The following is a 13,764-nucleotide window of genomic DNA, read 5'->3' on the forward strand; positions in this document are numbered from 1 at the left end:
TGGTTTATTCCTAAAAAATTGAGGGAACAGCAGCATTTTAGAGAAGTCTGAGCCCTTTCCTGAGGCTGAATCCTAATTTTTCCCCTCCGGAGGATCACTCATGGCAGGAGCCATTTTTGTGAGGGGAAGTTTGGTTTTCCCGCCAAAAGTTGCCATTCCCCATTTATAGAAATGATTATTCCTGGTTTATTCCTAAAAAATTGAGGGAACAGCAGCACTTTAGAGAAGGCTGAGCCCTTTCCTGAGGCTGAATCCTGATTTTTCCCCTCAGGAGGATCCCTCCTCGTGGGAGCCATTTTTGTGAGGGGAAATTCGGTTTTCCCACCAAAAATGACTGTTCCCAGTTTATAAAAACAGTTATTCCCAGTTTATCAAAATGGGAAGTTTTTATTTGTAAAAACTTGAGGGAACAGCAACACTTCAGAGGAGTCTGAGCCTCTTATCTGAGGTTAAATCCCAATTTTTCCCCTCAGGAGGAGCGCTCCCGGCGGGAACGCGTGCGCCAATCCCGCATGGACACCGACCTGGAGTCCATGGATCTGGACCAGGGAGGAGAGGTAAAATCCATGGATTTGCTCCCAAAACACCCCCAGCTATCCCAAAAACTATTTGATCCCACAGGGAAGATGGATTCCCACTTGGAATCTGCAGCTTTCCCTTCAAACAGCAGGAGAAAATATTCCCATTTTTCCTTTTTCTCCATTTTCCCCCCATTTTTACCCCTTTTTCCCCATTATTTGCCCCATTATTTTCCCCTTCCCCCCACCAACATTTCCCCATTTTCCCCCATTATTTTCCCCCATTTCCCCCCAATTTTTTCCCATTTCCCCCACATTATTTCCCCCCCATTTTTTCCCCATTTTCCCCGTTTCCCCATTTCCCCCCTCATATTCCCCCCACTTTTCCCCATTTCCCCCCATTATTTTCCCCCCATATTTCCCCATTATCCCCCCATTTTCCTTCATTATTTCCCCATTATCCCCCCCCATATTCCCCCAATTTTTTCCCATTTCCCCCCATTTCTTCCCATTATTTTCCCATTTCCCTCCATATTCCCCCAATTTCCCTCTCATTTCCCTCCCATTATTTCCCCATTTCTCCCCCTCATATTCCCCCTCATTTTCCTCTCATTTTCCCTGTGTTTCCCCCCATTTTTTGCCATTTTTGGCCTTTTTTTTTTTCATTCCCCCCGCCATTTCCCCCCCCTATTTTTCCCATTTTGCCCAAATTTCCCATTTTTCCCAATTTTGCAGGCCCTGGCTCCGCGGCAGGTGCTGGATTTGGAGGATTTGGTGTTTGCCCAGGGCAGTCACTTCATGGCCAACAAGCGCTGCCAGCTCCCGGACGGATCCTTCCGCAGGCAGCGCAAGGGATACGAGGAGGTTCACGTCCCCGCCCTCAAACCCAAACCCTTCGCTGCTGACGAGGTTTGTCCCACCCAAAACATTTTAAAAAATTAAAAAAAAAATTTAAAAAAAATTTAAAAAATAAAAAAAAAGCAAAAACAAAGCAAAAAAAAAGGGAAAAAAGGGGGAAAAAACCGCAAAAAATTCAATTTATTTTCATTTTTCACAATGAAAATCCAAATCGTTTGGAGCTGATGAGGTTTGCACCCAAAAGAAGCAAAAAAACCCTTAAAGAGGAAAAAAAAAAGCTAAAATAATTTTTAAAAAGCAAAAATAATTAAAAAAAAATAAAAAATTGCAAAAAAAAAGACAAAAAATTGATTTTTTCCCATGAAAACCCAAAGCCTTCAGGCTGATGAGGTCTGCCCCCAAAGAAAGCAAAAAATATAATAAAAAGCAAATACATTTTAAAAAAATGAGGAAAGCAAAAATAATAAAAGGAAAATTTAAGAAAGCAAAAGTAATCAAAGCAGAAATAGCCAAAATTTTGATTTTTTTCCCATGAAAATCTGAATCTTTCAGAACTAACAAGGTTTCTTCCCAAAAAAAGCAAAAAAAAAAAAAAATTAAAAAAAATCAAAAAATCAATTTATTTTCATGTTTCACAATGAAAATCCAAACCCTTTGGGACTGATGAGGTTTGGACCCAAACCAATAAAGCAAAATAATTAAAAAAAAAAAAAAAGGCAAAGAAATAAATTTGGAATTTAAATATTTACCTTTTTCATGGAATCTTAATGCCTAAAAATTGAATTTTCCCCACTTTTCCACCCCTGAAAACACCAAATTTTCCTTTTTTTTCCTGGAAAACCGCCGGAATTTTGGATTTCTCCTCCTTTTCTCCCTTCCTAGCAATTGGTTCCTGTGGAGAAACTCCCCAAGTATGCCCAGGCCGGCTTCGAGGGCTTCAAAACCCTCAACAGGATCCAGAGCAAATTGTTCCGCGCCGCGCTGGAGAGCGACGAGAACCTGCTGCTCTGCGCCCCCACGGTGGGACCCGGGCCTTGGGGGTTTTTGGGGGTTTTTTGGATTTTTTTGGGGTGGTTTTGGGGTGTTTTGGCATTCCTTTGGGGTTTTTAGGGGTTTTTTTTTAGGATTTTTTGGGGGGTTTTGGGTGATTTTGGGGTTTTTTTTAAGTGGTTTTGGAGTGTTTGGGACTTTTTGGGTGGTTTTGATTTTTGGGGGGTTTTCTTGGGGAGTTTTTTGGGGTTTTTTTCTGGGGTTTTTGGGTTTTTTTGGGATGGACATGCACCGTGTGACATTTTTTGGGGTGGAGAAGCTCAGGGGGTTCCTCAAGGTGGATCTGGGGTTGGGGATGGAGAAGCTCAGGGGGTTCCTCAAGATATTGCTCAAAGTGAATTTGGGGTTTAGGGGCTGAAGAACCTCAAGGTAGATCTGGGGTTTGAGGTTGAAGAACCTCAAGGTAGATCTGGGCTTTGGGGCTGCAGAACCTCAAGGTGGATCTGAAGTTTGGGGCTGGTGAACCTCAAGGTGGATCTGGGGCTTGGAGTGGAAAACCTCAGGAGGTTCTTCAAGGTAGATCTGAAGTCTGGGGCTGGTGAACCTCAAGGTGGATCTGGGGCTTGGAGTGGAAAACCTCGGGAGGTTCCTCAAGATATTCCGCAAGGTGGATCTGGGGTTCAGGGCTGAAGAACCTCAGGAGGTTCCTCAAGGTAGATCTGGAGTCTGGGGCTGGTGAACCTCAAGGTGGATCTGGGGCTTGGAGTGGAAAACCTCAGGAGGTTCCTCAAGGTAGAGCTGGAGTCTGGGGCTGGGGAACCTCAAGGTGGATCTGGGCTTTGGGGCAGGAGAACCTTGGAATTCCGGGATTTTGGAGACTTTTGGGACAGAAGGTGTCTGTCGCAGGGCGCGGGGAAGACCAACGTGGCGCTGATGTGCATGCTGCGGGAGATCGGCAAGCACATCAACATGGACGGCACCATCAACGTGGACGACTTCAAGATCATCTACATCGCGCCCATGAGGTCCCTGGTGCAGGAGATGGTCGGGAGCTTCAGCAAGGTGAGGCTCCGTGGGGCTGGATTTGGGATCGGGTCCCAGGAGGTTTGGGATCAGATCCCAGGAAAGTTTGGAATCACGTCCAAGGAGAAGTTTGGGATCGGGTCCAAGGGGAGGTTTGGAATCACTGAGGGGTTTGGGATGAGCAGGGTCAGATCCCAAGAAAGGTTTGGGATCAGATCTCGGGAGGTTTGGGATCAAATAAAGGGGACATTTGGGATCAGATCTCAGAGGACATTTGGCATCAGGTCCCAGGGGAGTTCTGGGATGAGTGGGATCAGATCCAGGAGAAGACATCCAGGTGGGATTTGGGATCTCATTTCTGGGAATCCCAGAAGAGGGAACACCCTCAAAGCACCCCAGGAGAAGTTTGAGTGGGATTTTGGGGTCCTTCCTCCACCCTCATCCCGTGGGTTTCTCCAGAAGTTTGGGTGGGATTTTGGGGTCCTTCCTCCACCCTCATCCTGTGGGTTTCTCCAGAAGTTTGGGTGGGATTTTGGGGTCCTTCCTCCACCCTCATCCCGTGGGTTTCTCCAGAAGTTTGTGTGGGATTTTGGGGTCCTTCCTCCACCCTCATCCCGTGGGTTTCTCCAGAAGTTTGGGTGGGATTTTGGGGTCCTTCTTCCACCCTCATCCCGTGGGTTTTTCCCAGCGTTTGGCCACCTACGGGATCACGGTGGCCGAGCTGACCGGGGACCACCAGCTGTGCAAGGAGGAGATCAGCGCCACGCAGATCATCGTCTGCACGCCCGAGAAGTGGGACATCATCACGCGCAAGGGCGGCGAGCGCACCTACACCCAGCTGGTGCGGCTGGTCATCCTGGTGAGCTCCTCAACGGCCGGGTGGAGCTCCTCCAGGGGGAGCTGGGGCTTGGGGCTCCTCCAGGTGTTCCTCAAGGTGGAACTGGGGCTTGGGGCTCCTCGAGGTGGAGCTGGGGCTTGGGGCTCCTCCAGGTGTTCCTCAAGGTGGAACTGGGGCTTGGGGCTCCTCGAGGTGGAGCTGGGGCTTGGGGCTCCTCCAGGTGTTCCTCAAGGTGGAACTGGGGCTTGGGGCTCCTCGAGGTGGAGCTGGGGCTTGGGGCTCCTCCAGGTGTTCCTCAAGGTGGAACTGGGGCTTGGGGTTCCTCGAGGTGGAGCTGGGGCTTGGGGCTCCTCCAGGTGTTCCTCAAGCTGGAACTGGGCTTTGATGTGGAGAACCTCAAGGTGGGTCTGGGGCTTGGGGATGGAGAAGCTCAGGAGGTTCCTCAAGGTGGATCTGCGGTTTGGAGGTGGAGAACCTCAAGGTGAGTCTGGGGCTTGGGGATGGAGGACCTCAAGGTGGATCTAGGGTTTGGGGCTGGAGGAGCTCAGGAGGTTCTTCAAGGTGTTCCTCCAGGTGGATCTGGGGTTTGGGGCTCCTCAAGGTGTTCCTCAAGGTAGATCTGGGCTTTGGGGCTGGAGAACCTCAAGGTAGATCTGGGCTTTGGGGCTGGAGGCTCTTGGACCTGTCCATGCGTGACACCGGTGGTGGAACCAGCTGAACTTTGTGATGCCACAAATCCCGATCAGGGAGGACAATCCCGTGACCTTTCCCCTTCTGGCAGGATGAGATCCATCTCCTCCACGACGACCGCGGGCCCGTGCTGGAGTCTCTGGTGGCCAGGGCCATCCGCAACATCGAGATGACGCAGGAGGACGTGCGGCTGGTGGGGCTCAGCGCCACCCTGCCCAACTACGAGGACGTGGCCACCTTCCTGCGGGTGGACCCGGCCAAGGGCTTGTTCTACTTCGACAACAGGTACGGCAAACCCAGGAGGAGCTTCTCCAGGTGCAATTCCAGGTGGAATTCCAGGTGGAATTCCAGGTGGAATTCCTCGTTGGTTTTTTGGCGGCGGCGTTAAAAGTGTTTTTGGGATATCTCGTTGGGTTGGGTTCTCCATGGACTTTGAGAAGACCCAAGTGGAGTTTTCCATCTTTTCCTGATGGATTCCCACCTGGATTTCCATCCATCCATCCCTTGGTCTTTGAGGGCGTCGTTAAAAGTGGTTTTGGGATCTCAGGTTGGGTTGGATTGGGTTGGGTTGAGTTTATTTTTTCCCCCTTTTCCATGGATTTTTTCCCATCAATCCCCTGGATTTTTTCCCACAAATCCCCAGATTTTTCCCCCTTTTCCCTCTGATTTTTTCCCCACAAATCCCCGTCTTTTTCCCCCCTTTTGCCCATATTTTTTTCCCCAAATTCTCGGATTTTTCCCCCAAATTCCCGGCTTTCCCGTGGCAGCTTCCGGCCGGTGCCGCTGGAGCAGACCTACGTGGGCATCACGGAGAAGAAGGCCATCAAGCGCTTCCAGATCATGAACGAGATTGTCTACGAGAAGATCATGGAGCACGCCGGCAAGAACCAGGTCCCACCCGTGCCAACGTTCCCCTTGATCCCATGGAAAAATGGGATTTTCCCCGTTTTTTCCCCCAATTTCCCCATTTCCCTCCATTTTTTCCCATTTTCCCCCCATTTTTTCCATTTGTTTCCCACATTTTCCCATTTTTTCCCCTTTTCCGGCAAGAACGAGGTCCCACCTGTGCCAACGTTCCCCTTGATCCCATGGAAAAATGGGATTTTCCCAATTTTTCCCCATTTTTTTCCCTTTTTGTTCCTATTGTTTTCCCAATTTTTTTCCTGTTGTTTTCCCATTTTTTCCCAATTTTTCCCCCATTTTCCCCCCTTTATCCCAGCTCTGATCCTGGGCTGCTCCTGCACTGATCCCAGTTTTTCTCCAGCTGATCCCGGCCTGATCCCAGTTTTTACCAGGCTGATCCCAGTTTTTCCCAGGCTGATCCCAGTTTTTCCCAGGCTGATCCCAGCTCTTTTCCCAGACTGATGCCAGTTATCCCGGGCTGATCCCAGTTTTGCCTGGCTGATCCCAGTTTTTCCCAAGCTGCTCCCGGTTTTTCCCAGGCTGATCCTGGTTTTTCCCATGCCAATCCCAGGCCGATCCTGGTTTTTCCCAGACTGATCCTGAATTTTCCCAGGCCGATCCTGTTTTTTCCCAGGCTGATCCTGAATTTTCCCAGGCTGATCCCAGTTTTTCCCAGACTGATCCCAGCTCTTTTCCCAGACTGATGCCAGTTATCCCGGGCTGATCCCAGTTTTGCCTGGCTAATGCCAGGCTGATCCTGGCTTTTCCCAAGCTGCTCCCAGTTTTTCCCAGGCTGATCCTGGTTTTTCCCATGCCAATCCCAGGCTGATCCTGAGTTTATCCCAAGCTGATTCCAGGCTGATCCTGGTTTTTCCCAGACTGATCCCAGGCTGATCCTGAATTTTCCCAGGCTGATCCTGGTTTTTCCCAGGCAGATCCCAGGCCAATCCCAAGCCAATCCTGGACTGATCCCAGGCTGAACCCGTTTTTTTCCCCTGACTGATCCCGGTTTTTCCCATGCCAATCCCAGGCTGATCCCGGGCCGATCCCAGTTTTCCCAGGCCGATCCCAGGCTGATCCCGGGCCGATCTCGGTCTGATCCCAGTTTTCCCAGGCTCATCCTGGGCCGATCCCGGGCTGATCCCAGTTTGTCCCGGGCTGATCCCGGTTTTTCCCGGGCTGATCCCGGTTTTTCCCATGCCAATCCCAGGCTGATCCCAGTTTGTCCCGGGCTGATCCTGGTTTTTCCCATGCCAATCCCATGCCAATCCCAGGCTGATCCCGGGCTGATCCCAGTTTTCCCAGGCTGATCCCTGGCCGATCCCGGTTCTCCTGGGCCGATCCCGGTTTTTCCTGTGCCGATCCCGGGCCGATCCCGGTTCTCCCGGGCTGATGCCGGTTTTTCCTGGGCCAATCGCGGGCCGATCCCGGTTTTTCCCGTGCCGATCCCGGGCCGATCCCGGTTCTCCCGGGCCGATCCCGGTTTTTCCTGTGCCGATCCCGGGCCGATCCCGGTTCTCCCGGGCCAATCCCGGTTTTTCCCGGGCCGATCCCGGTTCTCCCGGGCTGATCCCAGTTTTTCCCGTGCCAATCCCGGTTCTCCCGGGCTGATCCCGGTTTTTCCCAGGCCGATCCCGGTTTTTCCCGGGCCGATCCCGGGCCGATCCCGGTTCTCCCGGGCTGATCCCAGTTTTTCCCGTGCCAATCCCGGTTCTCCCGGGCTGATCCCAGTTTTTCCCGTGCCAATCCCGGTTCTCCCGGGCTGATCCCGGTTCTCCCGGGCCGATCCCGGTTCTCCCGGTCCGATCGCGGTTCTCCCGGGCTGATCCCGGGCCGATCCCGGTTTGGCAGGTGCTGGTGTTCGTGCACTCGCGGAAGGAGACCGGCAAGACGGCGCGCGCCATCCGGGACATGTGCCTGGAGAAGGACACGCTGGGGCTCTTCCTCAGGGAGGGCTCGGCCTCCACCGAGGTGCTGCGCACCGAGGCCGAGCAGTGCAAGGTGTGCTGGGAAAGGGGGAAAACGGGGAGATCCGGCGGGAAAACGGGGAGATCCGGCGGGAAAACGGGGAGATCCGGCGGGGAAACGGGGAGATCCGGCGGGGAAACGGGGAGATCCGGCGGGAAAACGGGGAGATCCGGTGGGGAAACGGGGAGATCCGGCAGGAAAACGGGGAGATCCGGCGGGAAAACGGGGAGATCCGGCGGGAAAACGGGGAGATCCGGCGGGAAAACGGGGAAATCCGGCGGGGAAACGGGGAGATCTGGCAGGAAAACGGGGAAATACGGCGGGGAAACGGGGAAATCCGGCGGGGAAACAGGGAGATCCGGCAGGAAAACGGGGAGATCCGGCGGGGAAACGGGGAGATCCGGCAGGAAAAAAACGGGGAGATCCGGCGGGAAAACGGGGAGATCCGGCGGGAAAACGGGGAGATCCGGCGGGAAAAAAACGGGGAAAATTGGGAAAAATCGGGGGAATTTGGCAGGGAAAACTGGGAAATCCGGTGGGGAAAAACTGGGGAAAATTGGGAAAAATCGGGGAAATCTGGTAGGGAAGAACCAGGGAAAATTGTGAGAAATTGGGGGAGTTCGGCAGGGAAGAACCAGGGAAAATTCAGGAAAATCCAGCAGGGAAAAACTGGGAGAAATCAGGGAAATCCAGTGGGGAAGAACCAGGGAAAATAGGGAAAATTCAGGAAAATCTGGTGGGGAAAACTGGGGAAATACGGCAGGGAAAAATTGGGAAAACTGGGGAAATCCGGCGGGGAAGAACCAGGGAAAATTCAGGAAAATCTGGCGGGGAAGTCTAGGGAAATACAGCAGGGAAAAATTGGGGAAAATGAGGGAAATCCAGCAGGGAAAATAGGGAAAATCCAGCAGGGAAAATAGGGAAAATACAGCAGGGAAAAACTGGAGAAAATTGGGAAAAATCGGGAAAATACAGCAGGGAAAGTTGGGGAAAATCAGGAAAATCTGGTGGGGAAAATGGTGAAAAGCTGGCAGGGAAAATTGGAAAAATCCAGTGGGGAAAATTGGGGGAAAATTTGGAACATTGGGGGAAAATTTGGAACATTGGGAGAAATTTGGAAAAATCAGGGAAAATTGGGAAAACTCTTTGTGGCAAAGTTGGTTGCTCGCCCATTCCTGCGGGATTTTTGCCGGATGTGCCACTCGGGGACTCACTCCGATGACTTTTCCACCCCTCCCAACCTGATCCCATATTTTTCCTTGGAATTTTTTTCCTGGAATTCCTTGGGCCGGGTTTTCCGGCAGAACCTGGAGCTGAAGGATCTCCTTCCCTACGGCTTCGCCATCCACCACGCCGGCATGACGCGCGTCGACCGCACCTTGGTGGAGGATCTGTTCGCCGACAAACACATCCAGGTGGGAGCGCAATTCCGGCATCGAATCCCAAAAAATTTCTCTTTGGGATGAAATTTGGGATCCTGCTCCCGTGTGGGAAAAAAAGGGATTTTCCTCCAGGAGAAAACGGGAGGTGAAAATGGAGTTTTTTGGGGTGAAAAAGCGGGAAATGGGGAATTTGGGAAAAGCAGAGTTTTGGATTTGGAGGTTCCTGGGTGGATTTGGAGGTTCCTGCTGGATCTGATCCCTGATTTTGGATGGATTTGGATGTTTTGGTTGAATTTAGAATTTTTGGATCAATTTGGAACTTCCTGGTTGGATTTGGAGGTTCCTGGGTAGATTTGGAGGTTCCTGCTGGATCTGATCCCTGGTTTTGGGTGGATTTGGAGGTTTTGATTGAATTCAGAAGTTTTTGGATCAATTTGGAAGTTCCTGGGTGGATTTGGAGGTTCCTGGGTAGATTTGAAGGTTCCTGCTGGATCTGATCCCTGTTTTGGGTGGATTTGGAGGTTTTTGGATCAACTGGGAAGTTTGTGGTGGATTTGGAGGCTCATGGGTGGATTTGGAGGCTCATGGGTGGATTTGAAGGTTCCTGCTGGAGTTGATCCCTGATTTTGGGTGGACTTGGGGGTTCCTGGTTGAATTTGGAGGTTCCTGTTTGAATTTGGTGGGTTTTGGGTGAATTTGGAGATTTTTGGGTGGATTTGGAGGTTCCTGGTTGGATTTGGAGGTTTTTGGATGAATTTGGAAGTTCCTGGGTGGATTTGGAAGTTCCTGCTGGATCTGACCCCACTTTTCCTGCAGGTCCTGGTGTCCACGGCCACGCTGGCCTGGGGCGTGAACCTGCCGGCGCACACGGTGATCATCAAGGGCACGCAGGTCTACAGCCCGGAGAAGGGGCGCTGGACGGAGCTGGGAGCGCTGGACATCCTCCAGGTGGGACCTGGCAACGTCCCGGGACCTTCCCGGCCTTAAATCCCATCCCAAATCCCAGTTTTTGTTCCTCCTTGTTCTTCTTCCTGGTGGGGTGGGGTTGGAGGGAAAAGTTCTCCAACAATTCCATGTCCAGATCCTTCCAGATAATCCTTCAGGAACTCCATGCCCAAACCCACCTGAGATAATTCCTCCAGAATTCCATGCCCAAACCCACCTGAGATAATCCTTCAAGAATTCCATGCCAAACCCACTTGAGATAATTCCTGAAGAATCCCATGCCCAGACCCACTTAAGATAATTCCTCCAGAATTCCATGCCAAACCCTGCTGAGATAATCCTTCAAGAATTCCATGCCAAACCCACTTGAGATAATTCCTCCAGAATTCCATGCCCAGACCCACCTGAGATAATCCTTCAAGAATTCCATGCCCAAACCCACCTGAGATAACTCCACAAGAATTCCATGCCAAACCCACTTGAGATAATTCCTCCAGAATTCCATGCCCAAACCCACCTGAGATAATCCTTCAAGAATTCCATGCCCAAACTCACCTGAGATAATTCCTCCAGAATTCCATGCCCAAACCCACCTGAGATAATTCCTCCAGAATTCCATGCCCAAACCCTGCTGAGATAATCCTTCAAGAATTCCATGCCCAAACCCACCTGAGATAATTCCTCCAGAATTCCATGCCCAGACCCACCTGAGATAACTCCATGCCCAAACCCACCTGAGATGGTCCCTCAAGAATTCCCGGTTCCCTGAGCTGTCTCTCCGTGTTGCAGATGTTGGGCCGTGCCGGGAGGCCCCAGTACGACACGAAAGGAGAAGGAATTCTCATCACTTCCCACGGAGAGCTCCAGTATTACCTGTCCCTGCTCAACCAGCAGCTGCCCATCGAGAGCCAGATGGTGGCCAAGCTCCCGGACATGCTCAACGCCGAGGCCGTGCTGGGGAATGTCCAAAATGCCAAGGTGGGTCGGAATTCCCGATTTTCTGTAGGGATTTGTGGCTGTGGTTCTGCTCCCTGAGATAATTCCATGCCCAAACCCACCTGAGATAATCCCTCAACAATTCCATGCCCAAACCCACCTGAGATAATCCCTCAACAATTCCGTACCCAAACCCACCTGAGATAATCCCTCAACAATTCCATGCCCAAACCCACCTGAGATAATCCCTCAACAATTCCGTACCCAAACCCACCTGAGATAATCCCTCAACAATTCCATGCCCAAACCCATCTGAGATAATCCCTCAACAATTCCATGTCCAAACCTACCTGAGATAACTCCTCAAGAATTCCATACCCAAACCTACCTGAGATAATCCCTCAACAATTCCATGCCCAAACCCACCTGAGATAATCCCTCAACAATTCCATACCCAAACCCACCTGAGATAATTCCTCAACAATTCCATACCCAAACCCATCTGAGATAATCCCTCAACAATTCCGTACCCAAACCCACCTGAGATAATCCCTCAACAATTCCATGCCCAAACCCACCTGAGATAATTCCTCAAGAATTCCATGCCCTCAACCCTGCTGAGATAATTCCTCAAGAATTCCATGCCCAAACCCAGGTGGGGATTTTTGGGACTGGGGTGTTTAGGGTGTTCTTGGAAGAGTTGTTGGGGTGGGAGTGGAAAATCTGGAGGTGTTTTAGGGTTCATTCCAGGATGTTTTCCAGAAGATGTGGGGAAATGGAATTTGGCACCAGGAAAAGCGGATTTAATTTAGGGAATTTAGAATGAGGGAAAGCAGATTTCCCAGGAAATTTATGACCAGGATAACCAGATTTCCTGGGAAATTAGACACCAGGAAAAGCAGCTTTTCTGGGAAATCAGGGAGCAGGAAAAGGAGATTTCCTTGGGAATTTAGAGAACAGGAAAAGGAGATTTCCTAGGAAATTTGGGCAAGTAAAAGCAGGTTTTCTGGGAATTAGACACCAGGGAAAGCAGATTCCCTGAGAAATTTATTGCAAGGACAAACAGCTTTTCTGGGTATGTAGAAGGAAGAATACCAAATTACCTTGGGAATTAGGAACCAGGAAAAACTGATTTAGTTAGGAATTAGACACCAGGAAAAGCAGATTTCCTGGGAATTGGGCACCAGGAAAAGAAGATTTCCTGGGAATTAGACACCAGGAAAAGCAGATTTCCTGGGAATTAGGCACTGGGAAAATCAGATTTCCTGGGAAATTAGGCACCAGGAAAAGAAGATTTCCTGGGAATTAGGCACTGGGAAAATCAGAGTTCCTGGGAAATTAGGCACCAGGAAAAGCAGGTTTCCTGGGAATTAGGCACTGGGAAAATCAGATTTCCTGGGAAATTAGGCACTGGGAAAAGCAGGTTTCCTGGGAATTAGGCACCAGGAAAAGCAGAGTTCCTGGGAATTGGGCACCAGGAAAAGCAGGTTTCCTGGGAATTAGGCACCAGGAAAAGCAGAGTTCCTGGGAATTGGGCACCAGGAAAAGCAGAGTTCCTGGGAATTAGGCACCAGGAAAAGCAGAGTTCCTGGGAAATTAGGCACTGGGAAAAGCAGAGTTCCTGGGAATTGGGCACCAGGAAAAGCAGGTTTCCTGGGAATTAGGCACTTGGAAAATCAGAGTTCCTGGGAAATCAGGCACCAGGAAAAGAAGATTTCCTGGGAATTAGGCACTGGGAAAATCAGATTTCCTGGGAATTGGGCACCAGGAAAAGCAGGTTTCCTGGGAATTGGGCACCAGGAAAAGCAGGTTTCCTGGGAATCAGCCACCGGCCGTGGCAGGGAATTCCAGGAGTAATTGAGGATCTGGGAATTGGTAGGACGCGCTCAACTGGCTGGGCTACACCTACCTGTACATCCGCATGCTGCGCTCGCCCGGCCTCTACGGCATCTCCCACGAGGAGCTGAAGGCGGATCCGCTCCTGGAGCAGCGGCGCCTCGACCTCGTCCACACCGCGGCCCTCATGCTCGACAAGAACAACCTGGTCAAGTACGACAAGAAAACCGGGAATTTCCAGGTGGGACGGCCGGAGAAATGGGGATTTGTAGGTGGGAAGGGGAAAATAAGTGAAATTCTACGTGGGATGGTCAAAAAAGAAGGGAATTTCTAGGTGGGATGGTAAAAAAAGAGAGGATTTTTAAGTGGGATGGGAAAAGAAAAATGGGGATTTTTAGGTGGGAGATTCCCATGGTTTATCCTGACCATTCCTGTGGTTTATCCCGACTGTTCCTGTGGTTTATCCCAACCATTCCTGTGGTTTATCCCAACCATTCCCATGGTTTATCCTGACTGTTCCCATGGTTTATCCTGACTGTTCCCATGGTTTATGCTGACTGTTCCCATGGTTTATCCCGACTGTTCCTGTGGTTTATCCCAACCATTCCCATGGTTTATCCTGACTGTTCCCATGGTTTATCCTGACTGTTCCCATGGTTTATCCTGACTGTTCCCATGGTTTATCCTGACTGTTCCCATGGTTTATCCCAACCATTCCTGTGGTTTATCCTGACCATTCCCATGGTTTATCCTGATCATTCCCGTGGTTTATCCCAACCGTTCCCGTGGTTTATCCTGACTGTTCCCATGGTTTATCCCAACTGTTCCTGTGGTTTATCCTGATCATTCTCATGGTTTATCCTGACCGTTCCCGTGG

General features: G+C 50.7%; 1 protein-coding gene and 1 long non-coding RNA gene across 2 annotated transcripts in view; both read left to right on the plus strand.

Moving 5' to 3' along the window:
- The window catches only part of SNRNP200 (small nuclear ribonucleoprotein U5 subunit 200), a 43,480-nt gene that overhangs the window by 9,186 nt on the left and 20,530 nt on the right, over window positions 1-13,764 (plus strand). Inside the window, exons 10-21 of the mRNA XM_085559347.1 lie at window positions 474-557; window positions 1,254-1,427; window positions 2,259-2,396; window positions 3,273-3,428; window positions 4,078-4,248; window positions 5,009-5,202; window positions 5,685-5,808; window positions 7,672-7,821; window positions 9,093-9,203; window positions 9,987-10,118; window positions 10,905-11,093; window positions 12,931-13,128. Of these exons, the coding sequence (XP_085415473.1) occupies window positions 474-557; window positions 1,254-1,427; window positions 2,259-2,396; window positions 3,273-3,428; window positions 4,078-4,248; window positions 5,009-5,202; window positions 5,685-5,808; window positions 7,672-7,821; window positions 9,093-9,203; window positions 9,987-10,118; window positions 10,905-11,093; window positions 12,931-13,128 (1,821 nt within the window). The remainder of the gene's footprint in view (window positions 1-473; window positions 558-1,253; window positions 1,428-2,258; window positions 2,397-3,272; window positions 3,429-4,077; window positions 4,249-5,008; window positions 5,203-5,684; window positions 5,809-7,671; window positions 7,822-9,092; window positions 9,204-9,986; window positions 10,119-10,904; window positions 11,094-12,930; window positions 13,129-13,764) is intronic.
- Window positions 9,210-9,980, plus strand: LOC146765646 (uncharacterized). The gene is made up of 3 exons (XR_014949877.1): window positions 9,210-9,389; window positions 9,510-9,571; window positions 9,692-9,980. It is a non-coding gene; the product is annotated as an uncharacterized LOC146765646 (long non-coding RNA).

Source organism: Lonchura striata, chromosome 22 (assembly GCF_050655825.1).
Source record: "Lonchura striata isolate lonStrDom1 chromosome 22, ASM5065582v1, whole genome shotgun sequence".
NCBI lineage: Eukaryota > Metazoa > Chordata > Aves > Passeriformes > Estrildidae > Lonchura > Lonchura striata.